Consider the following 10,311-nt stretch of genomic DNA (forward strand, 5'->3'; position numbering starts at 1 on the left):
ACCCCACGTCCTGGGTTCAAGCAGCCCTTATGCCTCAGCCTCCAAAGTAGCTGGGATTACAGGCATGTGCCACCACGCCTGGCTAATTTTTGCATTTTCAGTAAAGACAAGGTTTCACCCTGTTGGTCAGGCTGGTCTCAAACTCCTGACCTCAAGCAATCCACCCACCTCAGCCTCCCACAGTGCTGGGATTACAGGCGTGAACCACTACACCCAGCCCCACGTTTTCTTTATCTAGTCTATCATTGATGGGCATTTAAGTTGATTCCATGTCTTTGCTATTGTGAATAGTGCTGCAATGAACATATGCAACCATGTGTCTTTAAAATAGAATGACTTAGGCGCCTGCGCACTCTCCTATAAAGCAGACGCTGCGCCGCGCCACTGTAGTGGCTTCGTCCTTAGCCTTTCTCTCCCTTCACTGACGCCTTGCGGCTCTCGTCAGCCTTCGGCCAGCCGTCTCCTTAACACCGAACACCATGCCTTCAATTAAATTGCAGAGTTCTGATGGAGAGATATTTGAAGTTGATGTGGAAATTGCCAAACAATCTGTGACTATCAAGACCATGTTGGAAGATTTGGGAATGGATGATGAAGGAGATGATGACCCAGTTCCTCTACCAAATGTTAATGCGGCAATATTAAAAAAGGTTATTCAGTGGTGCACCCACCACAAGGATGACCCTCCTCCTCCTGAGGATGATGAGAACAAAGAAAAGAGAACAGATGATATTCCTGTTTGGGACCAAGAATTCCTGAAAGTTGACCAAGGAACACTTTTCGAACTCATTCTGACTGCAAACTACTTAGACATCAAAGGTTTGCTTGATGTTACATGCAAGACGGTTGCCAATATGATCAAGAGGAAAACTTCTGAGGAGATTCGCAAGACCTTCAATATCAAAAATGACTTTACTGAAGAGGAGGAAGCCCAGGTACGCAAAGAGAACCAGTGGTGTGAAGAGAAGTGAAATGTTGTGCCTGACACTGTAACACTGTAAGGATTGTTCCAAATACTAGTTGCACTGCTCTGTTTATAATTGTTAATATTAGACAAACAGTAGACAAATGCAGCAGCAAGTCAATTGTATTAGCAGAATATTGTCCTCATTGCATGTGTAGTTTGAGTACAGATTCCAAATCTATGGCTGAGTTTCTTCTAGTATGATTGAAAGTTTCTTTTTTCTTTGCTCTGAATAAAACTGAACTGTGGGTTCTCTATAAATGGCAAAAAAAAAATAGAATGATTTATATTCCTTTGGGTATATATCCAGTAATGGGATTACTGGATTGAATAGTATTTTTGTCTTTAGGTCTTTGAGGAATTGTCACACTGTCTTCCACAATGGTTGAACTAATTTACACTGCCACCAACAGTGTAATACACATTACTTTCAAGTGCCCACAGAAAATATACCAAGATAGACATATTCTGGGCCACAAAACAAACCTCAACAAATTCAACGGAAGTGAAATCTCACAGAATGTATTCTCTTTCCACCATGGAATCAAACTAGAAATCAATACCAGAAAGCTAACCAAAAAATCCCCAAGCATGTGAAATCTAAATAACACACTTCTAAGTATTCCAGTGGTCAAAGAGGAAGTCTCTAGAGAAATTGTAACAAATACATTAAATGAAATGAAAGTGAAAACAAAGAATATTAAAGCTTGTGGAACGCAGCTAAAGCAGGGCTGAAAGGTAAATTTATAGCATATATTAGAAAAGAAGAAAGGTCTCAAATGAATAATCTAAGCTCCTACCTTGAGAACCTAGAAAAAGAGCAAAATAAACCTGAAGCAAACAGAAGGAAGGAAATAATAAAGATAAAAGCAGTGGTCAGTGAGATTGAAAACAGAAAAATAATAAATAAAATTGGTGAAAAACAGCAATCTCAAAAGGTTGCAGACTGTATGATTCCAATTATGTAACATTCTCTAAATGACAAAAACATAGATGGAGAACGAATCAGTGATTGCCAAGGGTTCAAAGGATGGGGGAGATGATAGGTATAACTATATAGAGGTGGCATGAGGGAAGTCTTTGTGGTGATGGAACAGTTCTGCATCTTAATTGTGGTTCCTTGAATCTATAACTATTTCAAAATTAAAAGATTTTTTAAATGGTAAGACTGAGCCATATCAAATGTTGGTAAGAATGTGGAGTAACTGAAACATTTATACAATGCTGGAAGGTGTATACAGTGATAAAATCACTTTGGGAAATAGTCTGGCCACACCTACTAAAGCTATGAGTGTGTGTGTGTGTGTGTGTGTGTGTGTGTGTGTGTGTGTGTATACACACACATATACATACATATATCTTTTGGTTTGACAGTTCAACTCCTTGGTATATACTCAAGTGAAATGAGAGCATATATCAACCAAAAGATACGTCAAATAATGTTCACAGTACTTTTATTTGTAATATCCAAAGACTAGAAACAACTCAAATGCCCATAAACATTAAAATACATGAGTAATTAAGGTATATTCATACAATAGAAATGAGACAGCCCTGAAAAGAAGTGACTACTGCTATACGAAACCACATTGAGACATTTTGTTGAGCGAAAGAAACTAGACACAAAAGAATACATATTTTATGATTCTTTTTATGCAAAAATACAAAACTGATGAAGCCAACCAATAGAGGTGATGGAAGTCAGAACACTGATTATCTCAGGCAAGGATTATGAGTATGGACTGGCAAGGGGCATGAAGGAAACTTCTGAGGTGTGGAAATATTCTACATCTTCCCGAGTGGTGTTTACATGGGTGTATACCTGTGTAAAACTTCATTAAGCTTATACTTAAGATTAGTGCACTTTATTAAATGTAACTAAAAATAAAAAGTAAAAAAAGAAATGAAAGCCAAACCATTCTTTTTTGGAGACTGATCTGCAATGCTGGGCTACTGTATCACTTTGAATAAGATCAAAGTAAAAACTGTGCATGATGGACACAGATATATCTTCCTGCTCTTTGGAGGCCTGCTCCATGGAATGCTTTTCTCACCTTTGCACCTCCCTTGGTGGCATTATTTAAACTCTGTATCTGGTGTCCTTGACCACTTGACCCAAGCAGTGGTTCAGTTACATTATGCATTTACTTACCTCTATGAAAAACATTATCACACCTTGACTGAATATCTGTTTACAGATATTTTCAGGGAGGAAGACAGCACAGTGGTTAGGGGTGTGGGCTGGGGAATCAGATTGCATGGGTTTGGATTCCCACTTTGCCACCTACTAACCCAACTCTGGGCAAGATCCTAAGCTCCAGAGCTCTGCAGTTTGCACTTCACAGAAGGACTACCCATTGAACTCTACATGAAAGATAGGTAAGAAACAAGGTAATATACCAGTCTCTCTGGAGGGCAAGGAGCAAATCTGATTGATTCTTATGCCCCTAGCATTTAATACAGTGCTTGGCACAACACAACTGATAGAGCCTAGTGGTTAAAAGCAAGGGTTTTGGTGCTACACAGACCTGGATTCAAAACCCAGCTCCACCACTTACCAATTGTGTGGCTTTGTGTACACACACACACTTCTCTGATATCAATCTCCTTGTTATAAAATGAGAACATTAAATGACATAATTTATGGAAAGTATCTAGTACAGTGTCTGATACCTAGTAGAAGCTCAAAAATGTTGATCTAAAAATTCGGTTGAATGGAATTGAACTGCCAAAGGATTGTAGTTGATTCTACAAAATGGACGTTGTACCTCTCTGAGTAATCTGGAAAAGTCTGTTTGGTGTTTAGAAAAAAATGTTTGCCCTTAGAGTGTCCATCGCAGCTGAAATGTATAACGTGTGTTCGTAGGAGGTGAACTTCTTTTACCTCAGACTCAAGGGGAGAGAGATGGGAAGTGCTCCCACTGGGGCAAAATGCCAACGGGAGGGGAAAGAAAAGCAAATCTTTCCACCCCTCCTTTTGGATAAAGGCAAAGTACTGTGCAGAGGCTGGTATGTGGCGCTGGGCCCACTGAAGGGTATTGATTTGTTCTTTCCAGGAAGAAATGCACATTACTCATTTTTAAATAGGCTGTCTTGTTCTGGACAGTAACTCCTGTGACTTTGAAATAACGCACTTGTGTGTTTTAGGTATAGGCTGCTTTTGGAGGGAAGGTGTGCTGTTTTGATTAAGTGGATACACAGGAGATCTCTGTTCTCTGTACCATGATTAATGGGAGAAATTTCTTTAGCCTTGCTCTCTGCCTGTTCCTCACTCAACTCTCAAGGCACATTACCTCCCTAGAGCTCATTATGACTAAGAACTTGTTCTATGGCGCCGTCTTCTCCCATGCGGTCAAATGGGTCATTCTAACAGTGGTTTGGAAAGTTCCTAGTCCAGTATCACTTTGCCTTGCACTTATCACTTTTCCAAACATTTCTGCAGCACTGTATTATTCAGTCCTCACAGCACCTACCCAGAGAGGTAACAGACCAACCTATTTCACAGCTGAAAAAACTAAGGCACAGAGATAGAAATGGAGGGCAAAAAGAATGGGAGTTAGCTAGCTCGAAGAAGGAGGAGCTGCAGAGACATTTAGGACCTCATTAATCATTTAATTAATTAGTTAAATAAATTTGCAGCAGATGGTGCTTTTTCTACTGTGAAAAAGACCGGGAAAAATTGATACATTGAAACACTGGGAATTTAAATCAGATACTTAGGAATGCAATCCCAAAATATACTGGCACACCCTACTTTATGGAATAGGGATTCCAAAAAGTTGTACTAAATATAATTTGCTTCTATATTCATGAGTTTATTCATTGATTATTTCTATAAATATCTACTGCATGTCTCTCCAGTACAGTACATGCTGGAGAAATGAGAAAAGGAAGAAAAACATGTGTCATGAAGAAGTTTACCACTTAGGAGAGGAGATTTGAAGATACACAGATAAAATGGAATACGGAAGTGCCATTAGGTTTTCAGAGGAGGAAGAGGCCTCTGGGAGCAGCAGGCAATCCCAGGGAGGGTTTCGTAAAAGACGTCTTTGAACCTCAAGAAGTTCTGATTTGCACAAATGGAGAGGGCGGGAGAACTCACCAGAGACCAGGGCTGGCATAAATAAACACATTAGAAGCTGGAAAGCACAGGACTTTGTCACCGAGTCTGAGTTACTACCGTTGGACCTATTACTACAGAGGCCTATTTATAATGCTTGGGGGAAGGGAATTTCTAAAGAACATGAACTGATTTCTCTCACAATGTGGATTCTCCTTCCTTAGATTCTGCTTTTTGCAAGTTCAAAGCAATGTCTGTGTGCTTTCTGGATAGTAATTGTGTTAATTCTGTCTGGCAGGGATATGGCAGAGGACCGAACCTTTCCTAATTATATCTAGGTGTTATTTTTAGTACAAATCAGTCCCAATGAAGGCTCACAGATTAGGCCAGATTGTGCTTTGCAAATTCTCACCCCAGAAAAATTGGTCTAGGAGGCCCATTGAAAAATACCTGGGATTTCCAGCTAAGCAGGTTTTGCACCATCCAAGATTTGTATAGCCTTACTTGGTAAGCGTGAAAGTATACGGGTGTATCATCCTGGGCTTCGTGCTCACCTACCGTGAATGTGTCCCAGGCAGCTGTTCTCCTGGCTGTCTTCAGTACATGACCTTTAGGGTGTAACCTAAAAATGAGGTGTAAAGTCCCTTCCCAGCAGGCCGTAGGTCAGGGGGATTAGGATGCCACCTGGTTTGTACCCTCATAGAATTACTAACCTCAATGGCCTGGAATGGCCTTTGCAGTTATTTTTAAGCCAAGTAGTTGGGAATTAGTCATCACCTAGAATTTAATGTGTGTTTCTTGGCCTTATAACAGAAAACTTTGCCCATCATATATTTACCCTCAAGTGTAACATGTAATAAAACTGTGCTGTTCTGTAGTAGTTGTTCATATTATAGTTTGAGATGATGGATCATCTTGAGACTTTAGCTGCTCATCTTGGTCTCCAAAAGGGAATTTCTTCAGTAATTCTTTCCCACAAGTAGGGCTGGATCAGGATCTGCCCTTATTTTGATACCCTCCCTCGAAAACCAAGAGCCACCAGGGATTTTCTCCCTATATCAGCAGAAGGGATAAAAGAGACTCTCTAATTTGGAGATAATTCCCACAAGATCAAGGCTCTCTGGTTTCCAGGGCCCCTATTGTTTCCTGGATGGACCACATTTGGCCATCAACTTGGTCCTCCTGCAATGTCCACCAGGCTCCCTGGGCCTCACCCTTTGCCTGTTGCCTTCCTGGCTGCCCAGCCTCCCTGTCAGTCTTCTCTGCCCCACTCTCTCTGGAGCACCTGCAGTCTTTCTACAAAGAAACAATTCACCAGGCTCCTTAAGCTTCTGCCTTTACCACGGGCCTAACTGAATTGCAGCACCTTATAGGAAAACTGCATGGTCCATCTTTTCCAACCCTTTATCTTCCTTGCTCTTGGCTCTGATCCTTCTCTCGACCCTTGCCTCATCTATCTGGACATGGCTACGTGTCCTGTCTTTGCAAATCCCTATGGCCTGTATTGGTAGTACTGATACCATGTCTATATGTAAAAACCATCCAGCAATTCCACTCCTAGGTATACATATGCCTAAAAGAATGCAGGAACTCTAACAGATCTCTGTACACCAATGTTAACAGCAGCATTATTCACAATAGCCAGAAGGTGGAAACAATCACATGTCTATCAACTAACTAATGGATAAACAAAATGTGGTATATCCATACAATGGAACATTATTCAGCCATAAAAAAGAATGAAATTCTAATAATTGATACAACATGGATAAATCTTGAGGACATTACACTAAATGAAATAAACCAGATACAAAAGTACAAATACTATATGATTCCACCTGTGTGAAATATCTAGAATAGGCAAATTCACAGACATAGAAAGCAGATTTGAGATGACCAGAGGCTAAGGGGAAGGGGAGTGAGGAGTTGTTTAATGGGTACAGAGTTTATGTTGGGGATAACAGAAAAGTTCTGAGTATAGACAGTAGTGATAGTTACACAGCTTTATAATGTAGTTAATGCCATGGAATTATACACTCACAAAGGGTTGAAATGATAAATATTATGTTACATATATTTTACCACCAATTTTTAAAAACTGATTTTTAAAAGTCCCTTTTTTCAATTAAAAAAAAACTTTTTATACAGTTTTCTTTTTTCAGCGCCCTCCACCCACTTTGACTCTCAATAAATCTGTGGACAGTAGTTGGCACATAGATAAGCTCACATATGGAAAATGGATGAGCTTACGTAAGGATAGAAGTGTGTATACGCCTCACCATGACAAGCAGAGCTTATTCAGCAGGACTGCTGCAGCCTTGCAGAGTTACAAAGACACACACACTACTCAGGAATATAGTCAGGGCCTGCATTTCTTTTTTTTTTTTTTTTTTGAGACGGAGTTTCGCTCTTGTTTCCCAGGCTGGAGTGCAATAGCGCAATCTCGGCTCACCGCAACCTCCGCCTCCTGGGTTCAGGCAATTCTCCTCTCTCAGCCTCCTGAGCAGCTGGGATTACAGGCATGCGCCACCATGCCCAGCTAATTTTTTGTAGCTTTAGTAGAGACGGGGTTTCACCGTGTTGACCAGGATGGTCTCGATCTCTTGACCTCGTGATCCACCCGCCTCGGCCTCCCAAAGTGCTGGGATTACAGGCTTGAGCCACCGCGCCCGGCCTAGGGCCTGCATTTCTTAAGACAGCAGAGAGAAGCAGCAGAGGCAACTGAAAAGGAGGGAAGCACTGTCTTATGCCAGAAAGTGGGAAGGCACACTGAGCTCATTCCCCCACCCCATCCCTATTCCTCAAGCTTCTTTCTTGGATCAGCACAACTGCAGGAGAAACCTCAGCTCTGAACAGCCTTTCTGTCCCTGGCACCATTGCTTCCCAAAGAGGGCAGCATCTCTGGAATCTGTCCAAGAGCAAAATGGATTTTTAGGGATCAAAGACAATTCACATGAAAAGCAAGGTTTACAGCTGGGCAGAATTACTGTTTAGTGCTTTTTTCTCCTTTCTGTAATTTATATCTGGTGTGTTAGAAAACCCTGGGGGGAAATGAATGTGATTTTTTTTTTTCAGTTAAGACTGACTCCAGCAAAATTTTCATTATACTCCTCAAACCTCAAAATTAAAAAGACACCATGAGTACTTATAGAAATGTTCCTCAATGTTCTAAATAATTTCTTTAAGATGTACTCTATAATTTTTATTGTGTCTCTGTATTTAAAATTCACTTCCATAATAGGTAAATGTCAGTGTCAGGCAAAGATCGACACTCCCTTTTGTACACAGAAAATAAAAGCACAGAAAGGAACAGTAGCAGCCTACTTTGGTTTGTTTGTAGGAGAGACAGGACTAGAGCCAAAACCTCCTGACTCTGAAAATCCAGGCCTCTTTTCCAAAATACCATTTTGAACAGATGCAAAGCAATGATCAAGATCAGGTTTCTTGACCAGGGTCAAAGTGACAAGTTAGCAGTATGAGAAATTCTGAGGAATGAGGGATAAAGCACCAAGAACTCAAAATCTTCAGGACTGAAAGGGGCAGTTTCTGGGCCTTAACCTTTCAAGATTCATGGGTTCCGTCCAGCATGGACCCACCTGCCAGACATGCTGAAATGATGCCTTTGCTGAAGGTCTACCAGGGAGGCGTGAGTAGGCGGAACTCGGTAGGCCTGGGATTAAGGGCGTTGCCCTTGCCTTGGGTGGCCTGTAGTTCAAATCAAAATGTTCAAAATTACAGGGAAGCCTTGGGTCTGGAAGGACATCAACACAGAAGGGAGTTCAAAATGGGACGCCATGGGCAGCATTTCTGGCCAGATTCTGCATTTTAGAGCAGGGAAGCAGGGTATCCTGAGTCTCAGCTGGTAGTTGAGGATAATCAACTCAAGTACCATGAAGAAAAAGAGAAATACAAGAGTTGGGAAGGCTATCAAAACCTGCTCATACAAGTGCCTGATTCAGGAGAAAAACAACAGCAGTTCAGCTACACAAGCTGGATACACAGGTTTAGAGTTTAAGTATCATTTGGGAATGCTTCAGGCTATAAATAACAGCTACTAAACAGTGTTAGAAGCAGCTAATAGTGACTTAAGCCTTAAGTGCATTGATCGTTTACTGAATAAAGAGTCCAGAGATAAGCAGTCCTAGGATTTGTACAGCAGTTCAGCGATAACATTGAAACTTTAGGCTTTTTTCATCCTTCCCCTCTACCATTCTTCAGCATATTCACTTTTTGCCCTTAAATGTGTTACCTAATGATCACAAAATTGTTGCCACAGCTATAAGCATCAGATCCTCACATAATTGGCCCCAAAGGCAAAAAGTAGGGGAAAATATATTTTTGTATTTTTTGAGACGGAATTTTGCTCTTGTCACCCATGCTGGAGTGCAGTGGCACGGTCTTGGCTCACCACAACCTCTACCTCCCGGGTTCAAGCAATTCTCCTGCCTCAGCCTCCCAAGTAGCTGGGATTACAGGCATGCACCACCTTGCCCAGCTAATTTGTATTTTTTTTAGTAGAGGTGGGGTTTCTCCATGTTGGTCAGGCTGGTCTCAAACTCCCAACCTCAGGTGATCCACCTGTCTCAGCCTCCCAAACTGCTGGGATTACAGGCGTGAGCCACCGCACCCAGCCAGGAAAATATTTTTAAAAAGAGTTCTCCCTATAGTTAATTGGCAAGAGATGTGTCACATGACTACCCGCAAGAGCAAGTAGCATTTGACATTTTCGTCTCTCTTGTGTGAGAAAGGCAAGGGAAGAAGAGGAATGGTTATTGAATAACTGGGTAACAGTGTCTGCCGCAGTGCGGCAGGGAGGTTGCTGCTTCATGGGAAATGCTGGGGCCCAGGGTCTCCCCATCAAGCATCCCAGATACAAGGCTTGGACAGCTAGAACAATTCCAGAACCCCTTTCCCTGGTGAGAATGCAACTTCTAATACTCTTGTTCAGATGGCTCAGGAGGATCTTTAGCATGACATAAGTTTTTGGAAAAAAAAATCCTCTTAACCTAAAACTGCTTGCATGCTCTCTTCATATAAGAAATAATACCGGCCGGGCACGGTGGCTCACGCCTGTAATCCCAGCACTTTGGGAGGCCGAGGCGGGTGGATCACGAGGTCAAGAGATTGAGACCATCCTGGTCAACATGGTGAAAACCCGTCTCTACTAAAAAAAATATATATAAAAAAATTAGCTGGGCATGGTGGTACGTGCCTGTAACCCCAGCTATTCGGGAAGCTGAGGCAGGAGAATTGCCTGAACCCAGGAGACGGAGGTTGCGGTGAGCCG

General features: G+C 41.7%; 1 protein-coding gene across 1 annotated transcript; it reads left to right on the forward strand.

The window, feature by feature from the left end:
- The first annotated feature begins 346 nt into the window (after positions 1-346).
- LOC108312668 (S-phase kinase-associated protein 1-like) lies at positions 347-1,225 on the forward strand. The gene has a single exon (XM_037742813.1). It carries the CDS (start codon positions 480-482, stop codon positions 969-971), a length of 492 nt encoding a protein of 163 aa, XP_037598741.1. The 5' UTR covers positions 347-479; the 3' UTR covers positions 972-1,225.
- The last annotated feature ends 9,086 nt before the right edge of the window (positions 1,226-10,311 follow it).

The sequence above is a fragment of the Cebus imitator genome, unplaced genomic scaffold (assembly GCF_001604975.1).
Source record: "Cebus imitator isolate Cc_AM_T3 unplaced genomic scaffold, Cebus_imitator-1.0 Scaffold128, whole genome shotgun sequence".
NCBI classification, from domain to species: Eukaryota; Metazoa; Chordata; class Mammalia; order Primates; family Cebidae; genus Cebus; species Cebus imitator.

Excerpts from the sequence above, each read along its gene's own strand:
- LOC108312668 (XM_037742813.1), top strand. The coding sequence starts at position 480 with ATGCCTTCAATTAAATTGCAGAGTTCTGATGGAGAGATATTTGAAGTT.